Source organism: Bombus vosnesenskii, unplaced genomic scaffold (genome assembly GCF_011952255.1).
Source record: "Bombus vosnesenskii isolate JDL3184/JDL3185 unplaced genomic scaffold, Bvos_JDL3184-5_v1.1 scf7180000013512, whole genome shotgun sequence".
NCBI classification, from domain to species: Eukaryota; Metazoa; Arthropoda; class Insecta; order Hymenoptera; family Apidae; genus Bombus; species Bombus vosnesenskii.
Genome location: NW_022883093.1, coordinates 94,736 through 110,044, shown reverse-complemented (window position 1 = coordinate 110,044; position 15,309 = coordinate 94,736). Strand labels below are relative to the sequence as shown.

Here is a 15,309-nt window from a genome sequence, read left to right as displayed (position 1 = left end):
TCCAAACAGACGCATTATTTCATTTGATATTTGTATATTTTTACACTACATTATTCATTTTACAAGAATTTGCCTATCAAGAAAAAGAAAATACATATGTATGACATATTATAAAGGTGTAAAATACAATGCTTTAAAGTTGACCGCAATTGGTAATTACAACTTTCTGGTGTGTTTTCCCACTTTGTGAGCCATAACTTTCAATTTTTTTTACTACACCCATACCATCAACTACAGAACCAAAAACTACGTGCTTATTATCCAACCAAGTAGTCTTTATAGTAGTTAGAAAAAATTGTGAACCGTTGGTGTTAGACCCAGAATTTGCCATAGACAATATGCCTGGTCCAGTGTGTTTCAATTCAAAATTTTCATCTTCAAACTTTTCCCCATAAATAGATTTTCCTCCTGTACCATTGTGATTAGTGAAATCACCACCTTGGCACATAAATTTAGGAATTATTCGGTGGAAGGTACTTCCTTTATATCCGAAACCTTTCTCTCCTGTACAAAGAGCGCGAAAATTTTCTGCTGTCTTTGGGACTACATCTGTTCGTAATTCCATCACGATACGACCCAATGGTTTATCATCAGCGGCTACATCAAAATATACTCGTGGCAAAACCATAACGATATTTGCAAAACGTACTTTACTTTTTCACAACGCAGGTGACATATAATGAGCAACAATAATTAAGTATACGTTATTTTGTAATTCAACTTATGCTACTTTAATTTATTTAAGAAATAACTGAATCAAACAAAATCGTTTAGCAAAAATAACTAGGTTAGTTTCTTTCGCTTAGAAATATATATGATTAAAGTATGATCGACACGACATCTTCATTGTCACACTGTACCAGATGTGACCAGCCTAAACATAAATCAGTTATATTTATGATATGTAGATATATTCTATACATCAGCGGTTCTTAATCTTTTGCTTACCACAGATCTCCTTTAAATATATAATTTTTTGTTGTCGCAAACCCTCAAAACCTAATTTAAAATTCAAGTCTAGAACGTGCCTTAAACATGTATATTTAAAACATTCATCAATTAGTCATCAAGAATTTATAAATTTGGAGAGGATAAATATTTTTTATTCCAATAATAAAAGAGTAACTTATGTATGTAAAAACTTCGCTGCCTCCCGGAGGTTTGCAAGCTAATTGTTTTACATATTTGTTTATTTAAATCGTTTTATGTTTTAATAGATATTATCTGATATTACGAATAATATATATACATATATTATATATGATCATAATTGAGATCATTCGTTTTTTATGCATACTATTGTATACTTATCTTCTATATGTATATATTATAATATGGGCCATTTGGTAAATATAAACGCACATCCTTTATATTCGTTATAATTTCGATAAAACAATCTGTTATCAATGTGTGATACAATTTTTAGCATTACAATTCTCTCTAATAACTTGTTCGATATTATTAATTCATTATTATAACAAATCATGCTGCGAAAGCAGACAAGGGTGTTATAGACGGGTAAAACGTTACTATAGATGGCGGTTGCATACTGTATTCTTGAATTACTGTATCGTTGGCTTTCTATATTCGTTCGAAAAATTTGTGACAGTAAAGTGTGTTGTCGACGCCCAGTTACTCGTGAGTGTTTCGGCTAAATTTTGTGTATTTCTTTTCTTAATGCGATTTGCATTTTGCTATGGGTTAAATAGTGAAAAATGTCACTGCATATATTTGAGCATATATTCGAATGATAATTTTTTAAAGTAGAAGTCGATAGATTTGACAAAATACCAAAAATGGCGATCTGAAAAAACAATTATTTCATACAACATCTACGTATAATTGGATCGACTCGTTGAGAATTGGCAAACGTGCACCTTTCCGTCATTTCTGCATAATATTTCTTTCTATTCGCTTGACGGAAACGAATATCTTTGAAGTAACGTTTGGAACGTTCAACATATATTTCCTTTTACCTAGTAAAGTATACAATAGAACGTTAGGGGACATAATTGGACGTGACGGGATGTAATGAAACGTGACGAAAACCGACAGAATTGAGTAGGACTGGACTAGACCAGACATTGCAAAACCGAACGAGACGAAACTTTATGTTACTTTCGACGATAACCTCGTGTAAGAGAACTCGGTATATGTAAACGTATACATTACCACTAATAACGTTTACACGTTTCTTTTGTACATAGAGATTTCCCAGGGAAAGAGGAAAAATGCAGACAATTAAATGCGTTGTAGTTGGGGATGGTGCAGTAGGTAAAACTTGTCTGTTGATTTCATACACCACGAATAAGTTTCCATCCGAATATGTCCCAACAGTGTTTGATAATTATGCTGTGACTGTTATGATTGGCGGTGAACCGTATACCTTAGGATTGTTCGATACAGCAGGTAATTATTAGTTTGCTCTACATATATATTAAAATATATTTGTTTTTCTTTCATCTGTTTTGTTAACTATATGTGAAATAATTTATTGATTCTTAATCTTTGATTTAAATGACCGGCTACGTCCCTTAAGTTATCCTCAAACTGATGTGTTTCTTGTTTGTTTTTCGGTTGTGTCACCATCGTCATTTGAAAACGTTAAAGAGAAGGTATATATGTGGATTTCATATTTATAATATCGTTAATTGTATTTAGAAAAGCGATTTCCCAGCTTAGTTAGAATTCTTGTATCAGTGGGTTCCAGAAATTACTCATCATTGTCAAAAAACTCCATTCTTACTGGTGGGTACTCAGATCGATTTACGAGACGATGCAGCGACTATAGAAAAACTTGCAAAAAATAAACAAAAGCCTATATCTGCGGAACAAGGTGAGAAACTTGCCAAAGAACTGAAAGCAGTAAAGTATGTGGAATGCAGTGCTCTTACACAGGTATGATATTGTTTATAGTATATTTACCCTTATAGTTGATGACGTTTCCTCGATTCTTAACATATCGTTTCCTCGAATGTTTAGAAAGGTTTGAAAAACGTGTTCGACGAAGCTATTCTAGCAGCATTAGAGCCTCCGGAACCAGTTAGGAGAAGACGATGTATCGTTTTGTAGAGAGCAACTAATATCGTTTTTAAAACCTATTAGCACTGTTCGGGCGATGACTGCTGTATGAGTTTGTCATACAGTGCATACGAGAATACTTTCGACTAATGATAGTTCGTCTGATTATCTGTGCGATCTATCTTTCGTTTTCAAATCATTCGACGTACGCTCGATTCGAAGAAAAAATTCGATCCAAAAAAGGTGAAGACAAGCATTTTATGTATAAGAAATATCCACACATATACATGTATATTATGTGCGTACATGTGCACGCGCGCGCGTGTACACACACACACACACACACACACACACACACACGTATTCATGCATACATATGCACTGAACGCGCGTGCACAGACCCCCCCCACACACACACACAGAGGCAGACACACCCATACCAATATTTATCCTTTCGTCGACTGGTTCATCGAAAAAAGATAATCTACGGTTGGTTTTTTGCTTCAACCAATTCGAAGCAGCGAGCGAACATCGATGCTTCTTGGCAATCGCGTGGAAGGAACAATGTAATTATTGACAACTGTGAACATCTACACGAATTTCGTATAAAAAATACTTGTAAAACATTCTTCTATTTAATATGTAAGACGTTTTTATTGATAACTTAGTAGTGTGAATTTTTTAATAAATCAGTTTAAAAAAAGATTATGATTGAAACATACGAGTACAACTTTCATAATTTTTTGTTTACCTTTACGTCACTTTTACGTTCTTTAATGATTTAACTATTTTCTCTTAACAATAGTGCTCGGGGTGCCTCCTTTTATCTCAGTTTTCGATACTTTCAAAATGATAAAACCTTTGACCTGTGGTTAAAGCTTTATTTACATACATTTTTTCACGATAATATATCATGGAATAATTAAGTAGTAAGTAAGAATAATTAAGTAAACTATATTACATGTAAAACCTGTTTCTAAGCTTGGCCATTTACCATAAAAGTTTGGTATCTAACTTTGGGTTAAAATTGATTACATTCGAATTCGAATGTTATCTTATTTTCTATTCTATCATGATTACTTAATCTCTATTAGGTCGCTATGATGTTGACTGCGTTATGCTGTCATCATACGTGTATTTTGATATACGCACACTAACATTTGTCGACAAAAGGTTTATCATACGTTTTATGAAATAAGATTCATTTCTTTGTCTCTGTTACCGTTTGCCATTTAAAAAATCAATGCATTACGCTCACGGAAAGGATATCACAAAAGGTGCGGCATGCCTGTTATGTGTAGTCGTGTAACGTACTTATGGTTGGCTTGAGTTTCAGAAAAAGAAAGAAAGACAGAAAAGTAATATTTTACGCAGAACGTGTTCATATGATCATTACTTACTTTTGGTCATTTTTTTGAACACTAGTATTTTTTATTATGGTACAAACAATACAAAGTACAGAAATCTTTACTAGTAAAGTGTAATCTATGATTTCAAAGTTATTTTCGTTGTATCACTTTTGACAGTGATAAGTTCTTCTCGTGGATTTAGTCTTTCTTTCGTAAATATAAAACGGATCAAAACACTAGGTCGAAAGAAACGGAGTAACGAATACGATACGAACGTAATTTATGAAAACCGATGTTTAACAATAGAAAGTCAAATGCATTCGATCATTTATAAATTTCATCATCGTTTTTACTGTTATGATTTTATTTTTATCGGTCTAAAATACCGATATGTATTTAAAAGAAATAATGATGAAACAACGTAGCACGTTAAATATTAAGTTAGCTCAAGTGTACTAACTGTGGCGTTTCTATTTGCATGTTTCGCACCTTTTCTTCTTTATTGTAAAATTTCTAATTAATTTATCAATTCCACCGCAAAAATTGAATTCAATTTGTTGAAAATAATTAGCGTCAGCTATACTTACATGTAGTATACATCATAGACGCCGTAAACGTCCTTCCCTTTGGTTTATGTTTATCGATATCCCTGTAAGTATTTCGCCGTGACTAGAATCGATTACAACGTACGTACAATTTTGCCTCGTGAGAAGCGATAAAACATAATTTATCTTTCGAAATTACAGAGGCCCTGAGTTGATCTTTTTATTTCTTGTTCCTGCTATAGGTCGCATTAGATTCGATTTCGATTCAGTTGCAAATGTGGCGAGAAAGGGCAGTTCGTCTTCACTTGCGTACCTTATCGTCCTACGTGAATATTTTTGATAATAGATGCATAATAAGTCGATCAAAAATTATTCAAGGAAGATGAACACCTATGTTTTGGTATTGAAACGCGTATTTCAAACACGAATTTGAAAATTCGTTCATCATTTTGGGAAAATCTCGCGCAAATATTCACAAAGATGTGGCTGTGTATTAAATATAACGATTGGTTTATGTCCTGCTGCTGCGTGTGCGTGTAGGATATTCAGACACGTGCAAACTTTTCACAGTAGATAGGTTTAAACATTCATGGCATAGTATATTGAATTTTGCGCATGTGTTGGTAGAGCCTGGACACCATTTGAATTATGCGCAACATAAGAATTTGTTGTAAGTAGAATTCCAGATTGCGTAACGTCGTGGGATGGCGCGCTGGCTGCTCCTTCGGGAACTCCGCGTTCCATTGTTGTGTAGTTGCCAATTATCTGCTGTTGGTGTAATTTTGAAGGCGAACAAGGGATTTGTAAGGATGATGACGAAGAACAAGACGACGAAGAGGAGGATGAAGAGGAAGAGAAGGAACAAGATGAAGAGGAGGAGGAGGAGGAAGAGGAGGACGAAGCAGAAGAAGACGAGGCCGGGGACGATGAGGACGATGACGACGACAACAACGAGGAGGACAAGGCGCAGGAAGTCGAGGATGAGAAAACGGTAACTGTGGACGGTGTTGAAGTTACAACATTGTTAGAAATGGACTGAATGGTTCCTGCGCGACATACGGCGTCGAAGTTGGCACTGCTGCAATTTAGAGTATCGGAAATGTGATTCGGAAGAGTAAAATTCGAGGTCTGTAGAGGTGTTACGGGTGTAACAGTTGGTAGAGAAGAGGATGACGAGCACGAAGACGGTTGTGGCAATGAAGGAGAGAACGAGGTAGAATTAGAAGGTATCGAGATAGAAGCGGATGAGGACAAAATTGTTTGAGCCGATTGAAGATCGGACGAAGGTGTGAGAACTGTATGTCCCAAATGCAATTGGTAGAATCGATAAGATCCTTCGGTGGTTGCTATTCCGCTACCATTGAACGCAGCGCATCTCGATGGCGCTATTACAGTATAAGAGGACGAGGAGGAAGATGCTGCGGATGAGGCGGATATAGTGGATGGTAAACAATAAAAAGTAGGTTGATGATTGTGTCGATGATAGGGATGATGCTGATGTTGTGCGTGATGATGAATTTGTAACGAATGATTCGCGGTATGAGGAACTGAGGAAAAAGTGACACCGGAAATTCGAAAGTCATCTGGTTGCTGATGATGATGCAAATGAAGGTGCAAGGTTTGTTGGGTAGGCTGTAACGCGATTGGATTAGTGGACGAGATTGATGTGAACCGAGAATCAAAAAGAGGAGAGGAACCAGGAGGTATAGGATGACTGACCGAACCGGAGGAAAGTGGCGAAGCTTGATCAAGGTTTTGAGTAAGATTCGATATCGGCGATACCGAACGATTCCCTAAATGGAAATATCTAAATTGTTGTGGCGCTGGTGGTGGTTGCGGTTGTGGTTGCGTTTGTATTTGCGTTTGCAATCGATGATCGTTCTTATTAGTTCGAGGATACGGATACCTCTCGATGTGATTCGCGTAACTAGGAGAAGGATGCGATGGCAAGATTCGTTGGATATTCTGGTAAGTTGGATCGGATAATCCGTTGTACGGAACGAAATACATGGTACGGTAACACTTGCCATTAGCAGGAAGTCCGGCATATACGGTGGTAGGCACTATGTTGCATCGATAATTGGTAGGAGTCGTTGCAATAGATTCCCTTCGTCGAGTTTTTATGGAAGGACCGCCGCTCGTACAACTTCTACCAATACCAACGGGAGCGATGTTGTTTATATCAGTCTGTTCGGCTCCGATTGCGATACCTCGCGTACTGTGCATATTCGCAACATTTAATTGTTCTTGAAAATACTGTTGATCGTTACTCCTTGGATCTTGGTAAAAACGAAAGGTACTATCGTTTGCCGGTAATCGAGAATGTTGTCGCGTGAACAGGTCGTCCGTGTAGGGCTCACGTTCTAACGAATTTTGGCCAGTCACGTTGGTATTCTCTACAATAGTCTGATAGATATCGTCAATTTGCTTCTGCATCGTATTTATTCTGTTAATCGTGTTCGCGTCTTGTTCGTCAGCAATCAAAGTACTAACGAACGAGTTCGGTGTAGAAACGTCGATCATTTCATCATACAAGGCAATCCGACTATCAACTTTAACGCAATTGTTCTCGTAATACGTCGGTAACGAGGAATGAAAATTCGTTTTGAGAACATTTGTGTTATCATTTTCCAGAATTGTCCGTTGATGAAACGAAACATTTTCATCCATGTTATCTTGCTGTTGTCGTTTAATACCGGTTACAGATGGTCTACGATTAAATCCGTAATCGTTTAATTCGTCATCGTCGTTGTCAATATTACCAATGTCTTTATTTCCACCGTCATTACTGCCGTTACCGCTGTTGTTGTTGCTGTTATTATTGTTGTTATTGTAACAGCGACTAACTATGCGTTCTATCTCACTACTGCTACCGCCACCACCACCACCACTACCACCACCACCACCACCGCTGCTACCACTATTACCACCAGCACTACCATCACTACCACCATTACCACCAACACCACCACCACGTTCATGATTGACATTCTCATTGGATGGAAAACAAAGTTGGTGTCGATTATCATTACCCTCGTTCTTTCCATCAACGATTCTATCAATTTTATCCTCAACGTTGTAACTATTGTTAGTGTTAGTAACATTCATTACCGGCTGATATTGATTTTCGACTTCGTTGTAACGTCGCTTTATTCTTTCGGTTCTGAATTTGTCTTGTTCTACAAATGCTAGCAATTCATCGGTTGTACTATCTCCTATATCGGGTCTGTTGTTGATACTCGTCGGTGTGCCTTTGGTAACGTCCGGTGGACCTACGTAATTTCGACCATCTTCGCACAGCGCCGCTTCGATATCTTCTAAACTGTAAGGCGAAAACGCGTTGTAGCCTACAGTCGAAGCACGATTTTCGTTCACCATTATTCTAGAATTATACCGATAATAATCTTCTTGAGTATCCGTATTATTAACAGTTACACAGGACAATGGTGCCAGACTAGCTAGGAATTGTCTACGGCCATCGGAATTATTCGTTTTTAAGGAGTTTTTCGATTGCTGACAGTCTTTGACGTTATTGTTTTTTCCGTTGCTTCCAAGACCAAGATCTGGCAAGTTAGAATGAATGCTTTTTTTGTGTACAAACAAATCGGTCAATTTCTTATATGTCGACTGATGTATGCCATCGGCAGTTGCAGTACTGGTAGTGGAAGGATTTTGCTTATAATAATTGGAGCCTGTAACCATTGTGGTCATAGTTGTGGTTGCCATTGCCGTGGTTATCACTGACGACAAGCTCGACGACGTAAGTATCGTCGTTGCCATTGCCGTAGTTGTTATCGTAGCGGCAGTGTTGGTGGCGATGGTCGTCGTGAGTGCTGCATCGGAGAATGCGGTGAGTTTTGTAGCGACATGTAGTGTTGTTGGTAACTTTGCTGCCATCGACGACATGTCGGCATCGTGTCTCAATGACGGATCATGTATTGGTAATTCGGTATCGATTTCCGTACTTGTGAACAAATCTGTAACACCCTTGGTTGAATTTTCACAAACATTGTCTTCCTCTTGGTCCACGCAAGTAAGTTGACGTATTCGTTCCTCTAGCGACAAGTTTTTCGAAGGAAGAACTTTCTTTCGAGAACTCGTGCGATATTTATCGAGAAGACTTCTTCGAAGAGTATTCCTCTCGATCGTTCTCTTAATTGGGTTCATTGAGTCGTTATTAAGAGAACTGGTCTGATTTTCGCCAATTTTTGACCTCTTTGCGACATCGAGAAAACGTAAGTTCTCCGCGGTAACGAGAAATGTCGGGCTATCCTGTGACTCGTCAAGAGTATGCGCCGAAGAAATCAATTTACCAAGAGGAGCCGGAGGCGGCGAAACGAATCTCGGGTTAGGAAATAACTGTCTAACCGCAGAATTTGGTTTAAGACTGTTGCCCGTTAAAGAAGAACTACCCAGTTTAAATATAAGGGAGAGCTCTTTTATATCCGATGGTGTTTGGTTTACGGCAAGTCGATTTTCGTTGTCCTGTTCTTCCGTATCGCTTATTTTGTTAGGCAAATTTGGCTGCGTATCATGATCATCGTTAGCATTGCGACAACAAATTTCTTCGTTACGTACGATACATTCGATCGAATCGTTCTCATCGGTTGTAGTATGATTATTCGTCGTCCGATTAACTGCTATTTCTGTGTCATGGGAAGCAACATTCTTTTCAGAAACGTTCTTTTGGCTGGTTTTCTTTCCATGTTGCAAGTCGATATCTTCTTCCTCGCTAATTTCGCGTACAATACGTCTTTCGGTGACAGTTGTCATAGTTATGGTTTCCACGAGATACCGATGGCGAGATTCTAGAAACGAAAAATGCTTTTGCGAATGTTTGCCATCAGAAAACGTTAATCATAATGCATATTTGCATTGAAAAATTAAGAAACGTATAAATATACCACTAGTAGTTGCTTTTGGTAGATTCTCGTCCATTTTCTGTACATGCCCGTTATTACTATCCATTACCTCGTGGTTGCATCTGGATTCTCCTTCGACCTCTGCACCTGTAAAAATACGATACGCCATCTTATTGGTTACTTCGATGTTCAATGACCGTCGGAACGTAGCCAAGTGTAGAATTGACGCGAATATCAACAAGTACGTGACAGATTTTATAGTACGTCGACGAGCAGTTTTAGTTAAGAATGTACACATTCTTTTTTCCCCGCATAGCACGAAAATGCCGGAGTCACGGTACACTGTACTTCCGGCGGCTGCTGACAACCCGTACAATCAACGTTCACGAACATGAATAAGTGCGCAATTATTATTTACGTATTCGTTCCGTAAACGATTTTCTCCTCTTTCCTTTCTTTTTTTCCTCCTCTGTTCCCCTTTTCATTGGAAAGAACTTTGCTATTATATGTATGGAATTTATTCGATACGGTTTTGTCATTGAATAGAAAAGTAAGAAACGTTAAGAACAAAATTTGCATTACACGAAACTGTGAAATTTCACATAGTGGGTCTATCGCAGAAATAAAATAATCTATATAGGAAAAAATAAAGAAACTTATTCCTTGCTCGAATTAGGAGGTATGTATTATTCATGACAATACATTTCACATTATGGAGAGAAATGGTGTGAGAACGCCTGTGAATATTGTACAAAAATATAATACCTAGCTTCTTTATGTTGGTTTGTATTAATACTCCCCTTTGATTCAAGCTTGGTTGGATATTATTGGGAAGTAAGAGAAGAAAGTTCGGTTCTTAATATATATATATACACGTATATTATATACATATATTATATATATACACACATATATTCATAAAGAGTATAGCAAAAAAAAAAAAACAAGGAATGTCACAAAATAGCTTTGTTAAGAAAATTAAACTTTAATATTCAAATCTATCAAAAAAAAAACAAGAAGAACATTCATTAAGTTTAACCATATTACTAAGAAAATGAAGCTTATATCTTATTAAGACATCATAAAAAAGAATGACTAATGAAATATTAAGTATTTTACAGTAATTGCAATTTTGTTCTAATTTGAGCATTTAATAATGAAACAAATTAAGACATTTCTACTTCTACTATCACTAAAAATAAAAGAAAACACCTATTTCACAAATAGTCACTTTCTTCTCACGTATTTGTTGTGTATGACGCAACATGTCATAAAACGGATAGGGAAATTTCGTGTTTTGTTTCAGTACATGTGGGCATTCCCTGTTATTAATCAAACTATCAAATCTTCAACGCTATCTTATGGAGACATTTTGATCGTTATAATCATTGCTATTTGATACTTTTACAGTCTCAGTTACAAAAAAAAAAAAAAAAGAGAAAATATGTTATAAAATGGAAAATCACGAGAAATGGACGTTTCTCGTTGTTTTCCCTTTACCTCTCACATTAGAATGAAACTCACCTGCCGTTCGTTGACAGTGAAGATAATTTAATGATGATCGTAAGCAACATTCTGCTACGTTAGACAGTTCTCCATTAGAATAAACATCTTTGTAACCTTCGGGTGGACTTAATGTTTCTTGTTGATGATCTTGACTTGCAAGTAACGGTGGCGATGATCTTTCTATCAATGGTTGCGATGGTGCTGGCGGTGGTGGTGGTGGAGGTGGTGGTGGTGGCGGCGGTGGTAGTGGCGGCGGTGGAGGTGGTGACGGTGAAGACAACGTAGACGATGTGATCGTCAATGGCGGCGAAACAAATTCAGTCAGAATTCGTCTGTAACTCTCGACATTCTTTGCTCCATTAACTTTTTCGCGACTTTTGCTTTTGTCTCGTAGATCTGCTGAGTTTCTTACTTCTCTCACTACTTCTTCCCCTACATTCGATCTTCTCTCCTCCGTTTCCGCTATGGTCTTTGGCACTTGGATTCCTTTTTGTACTACATGCTCCTTTCTTCTTATTATGTCATCTTTAATTGCCTCCTCTACCATTAATTCCTCCTCTTCCTCTTCCTCGCCTTCTTCGATTTCTTCTTCATCTCCTTCCACTTCTATTTCATATTCTTCATCATCTTCATCTTCTACATGTAACTCAACACATTCGAATCCTTCGCGAGTACAATTTTCTTCTCTGAACGTGTTTTCGTGTATCATTTCTCCATCTCTTTCTATATCATGGTATCGATTGTTATCCGAAACACCGAAATGGAGATTCAACTCGGCTCGACATTCTTTACAGTTTCCCAAACGCATCAATTCATGTTCCTGGCAACAACAATCACAGTCTTCTTCATAATCGGCACAACATTCTTCTTTTATCAATATTATATAATCAGCTGCAAAAAACTCGTTCAATTTTTCGTTGATTACAACCCGATTTTTCTGCGATCGTGTTTTAGATTGACCAGGTTTTTTTAACAAGGACTTGAGAATTTTCGCAGGCTGCTCTGCCGGAAGTTTGCTTCCGTGCTCCTTCATTATTGGGGCTTCTTTCTTCCCCCCCTATATGCTCACTATATATCTCTTTTCAATGTCTATACCCGCGCAGTATTCCTTTCTCTATCTGTCGTCCACAGGTGTGCGTTACAACGTTATATTTCGACTTTTTCCATCAATAATTACCATGTTGCGCGTCCTGGACGCAACAGTATTACTTTTGTCTTCTCAAGTTAAATTCCAATTGCAGTTTCAGCTCCAGACTCCTGATGTATTTCGATATAATACTATGCATAATCGATTACCCGATACGATTGATAACCCGATCCTCTTAATTAATTAAGTATCATCGAGCAGCCACGCCATACTTTTCTAGAGACGACTATTGTTCCGTTTCTGTAAATTTGTTAATTCGACGACACGTTAGGCGATAAACAAAATCAGTCGGTCAATCGCACATAACCGACTCATCACGATTTGTAATTGTGATGCAAGCGAATATTGATTGAATTTTATTCAACATTGTAAACGGAAAGGAAATAAAAAGAAGAATGAGAAGTGAAAATTATTCGTAAAATTGAAATCGATGCACTCTATCCGTTTAAACCGTTGTTTTCCTGGTGTTTTGTCTCATCAATCGAAAATTATTCGACGTACTACGAATTATGTAATAGGAAAAGCTGAATCGGTAGCAATGAAAAAGTGAACGAACGAATGAACAAACATGCGAACGAGCGCGTGTAATTAGAATCATTCGATATCTCCTTTATTCCATAGCAGCGACAAGCAGCAAAAACCTTTCTGCGTGCAGCTCGGAGTTTTCATGCCTTGGTATTTCACTCGTTCGTGGGAACGATTAGTTCAAGCATTATCACCGGTCATTATTATGTTATATATATATATATTTATATTACATATATATAAGTATTATTATTTCATTATTATATGTTACACTAAACACCGGTATTGACACTCGTCGACGACGACGATGGTCGTGTTAACCGTACTGTCGTCGTCACTGTCGATGTTTTCGTCACGATCCTAGTTAGCGTTGCGTCGTTGCTTTCGTCATTGGCACCGTTTTCTTTTCCGAACGTTCAGTATTTCATTCGTTGTGCGCAAGCGAATGCTCGTTTCAGGTAACACTCGACCGTTTATCGATCTTGGACGGCGAACGTGGGCGCACTTCTAAACGATACAACGCACCACCGCCATAGTTCTCGTTGTAACTCGTACTTTCACCGTATATACGCGCACATACTTGCATATTTGTACATACGTACTATTTAATATTCAGCAATGCAACACAACCGAGGTATTACAGTCGAACAAATGAATTTCACGGCTGGTTAACAATTATTTCACTTCGTTTACCTATTGATGAAGTATTAAAGTGAAATTATATTACTGTACAAAATTGGTGAAACGTTTATACAATCAAGGTTATCTATTGAAGACTCGGTAAAGCTCCTGATATTCACGACGCGGCAACGACAACTCAGCGCAGCGCAACAATTCGAATCGTATACACCATAGCTACTCGTTCGAAACGAACGCCGATGCTAGCTGTCATCGGACCGTTTCGACCTCGAGAGGACACCACCTCACAACCGTTGCCTAGAGTAGATCATTAACGCGCATGATAACCGCGCATTGCGTCATAATATGTTTGAATTTGTTCCGCGCAATAGCAAACAGTAAACGAAGGGTCGGTTGCGATAGGAAATGAGGATTTAATATTATATTATTATTAATAGGTATTAACAAATCTCCGCTTCCCATCTTTTTCATAACGCGGGAAATAACATTAGGTACACGTAATATGAAACAAAGCGATCCTAACCCAAACCTACATTAATTATAACTTTGCAATGGTCTGGGCACGATGTTTTAATTTTTTCGTTCCATTAATTTTATGTCTTTAACTTACGATTTTCATTTATTTATTTATGTTTATTCATTCATTTATTTCGTTATCCATTTTACTACTTCTCAATTGTCTCTTATTTTATTTTGTTATTTACTTAGTTTTTATTTATTTTCGCCGAGTATCTTTACATTATTTCTGCGAATTTTATAGTCATTCGTGTCGACTTGTATATTTTATGACAAAATATTTCTAAGATACTTTATAATATTTTTAATGATGATCGTTTATTGCCATGTAGTTAAAAATATTAAAGAAAGTAGCGCGTGAACTTACAACAAGATGATTCACAGAGATTCTGCAGTCGAATGCTTTGACCGCTTCATTCTTTATTTTTTGTAACAATCGTTTACTGTACCATAATAAAAACAGTATAATATTTGCAGAAGAATATAATAAACTAAAAACGATCAAAAGTTTAACACGAAATACAGTTCTAACAACTAGACTAATGGCTCTAATCCAAAACGCGGGTAGTTTTGACGATGTCAATATACTGTACACTGTACAATTATTCTCATTAATTCGGATACTCTTTACAATCTTTTTTCAAATTGGAGCAAACGACGAACTTTTTTCAGAAGTTGGAAGAATTAGTTTACTAGGATTGGTACCTTTTCACCGACATAAATCTACAAAACGTCGATACGCCTGATATTTAATTTTAATATTTTAATATTTTAAATTTTCATTACAGAGTCACATAAGAATATGTAAGAAGTGACTTTCACTATTTTTTCATAATACTGATCAATTGCATCTTTAAAAAGCTTTTTTTCATACATGATCTAGTAAACTAACTCTTCTAACTTCCAAAAAAAAAAAAAAACGTCGCATGGTCGAATTAAAAAAAAAGTTGTTCTGTTTTAAGGAGTGTCGGAATATTAATGAGACTGGCTGTAAATTTTTTATATTTATTACACTTGTTGTTACGCAGATAGATTATGGTAAAGTTTTTTGCCTCAAATTATAATGATTACCGAATATGTAGCGTGGCACTGGATAGTTAATCTCTAATTGTTTCTGTGGTGTGTGTTGTGTATCGTATTACTCGTGTTTATCTTAAATACTACCTTATGATATAATGAATTATAATACAGTATAATAC

The 15,309-nt window shown here is 36.9% G+C and overlaps 2 protein-coding genes, 1 long non-coding RNA gene and 1 pseudogene across 3 annotated transcripts; 2 read left to right on the top strand and 2 right to left on the bottom strand.

Moving 5' to 3' along the window:
• LOC117238473 (peptidyl-prolyl cis-trans isomerase) lies at positions 1 to 869 on the bottom strand. The gene has a single exon (XM_033503386.1). The coding sequence runs from the start codon at positions 626 to 628 to the stop codon at positions 134 to 136; it is 495 nt and encodes a 164-aa protein (XP_033359277.1). The 5' UTR covers positions 629 to 869; the 3' UTR covers positions 1 to 133.
• Positions 870 to 1,644: 775 nt separating this feature from the next.
• Positions 1,645 to 3,339, top strand: LOC117238474 (annotated as a pseudogene).
• Positions 3,340 to 4,113: 774 nt separating this feature from the next.
• Positions 4,114 to 14,602, top strand: LOC117238477. The gene is made up of 3 exons (XR_004494212.1): positions 4,114 to 4,318; positions 10,060 to 10,067; positions 14,591 to 14,602. It is a non-coding gene; the product is annotated as an uncharacterized LOC117238477 (long non-coding RNA).
• Positions 4,579 to 13,953, bottom strand: LOC117238467 (probable serine/threonine-protein kinase DDB_G0282963). Its single transcript, XM_033503367.1, has 3 exons — positions 11,302 to 13,953; positions 9,820 to 9,924; positions 4,579 to 9,723 (listed from the first exon to the last, which is right to left on the bottom strand). Exons 1-3 carry the CDS (start codon positions 12,314 to 12,316, stop codon positions 5,495 to 5,497), a joined length of 5,349 nt encoding a protein of 1,782 aa, XP_033359258.1. The 5' UTR covers positions 12,317 to 13,953; the 3' UTR covers positions 4,579 to 5,494.
• Positions 14,603 to 15,309: the final 707 nt, after the last annotated feature.

Bases quoted from the DNA above. Each gene is read 5' to 3' on its own strand.
- LOC117238473 (XM_033503386.1), bottom strand. From the start codon at position 628: ATGGTTTTGCCACGAGTATATTTTGATGTAGCCGCTGATGATAAACCA.
- LOC117238467 (XM_033503367.1), bottom strand. From the start codon at position 12,316: ATGAAGGAGCACGGAAGCAAACTTCCGGCAGAGCAGCCTGCGAAAATT. The intron at 9,925-11,301 runs GTGAGTTTCATT...GTATTTTTACAG, and splicing joins TCACTGTCAACGAACGGCAG to GTGCAGAGGTCGAAGGAGAA. The intron at 9,724-9,819 runs GTATATTTATAC...TTTCGTTTCTAG, and splicing joins ACCAAAAGCAACTACTAGTG to AATCTCGCCATCGGTATCTC.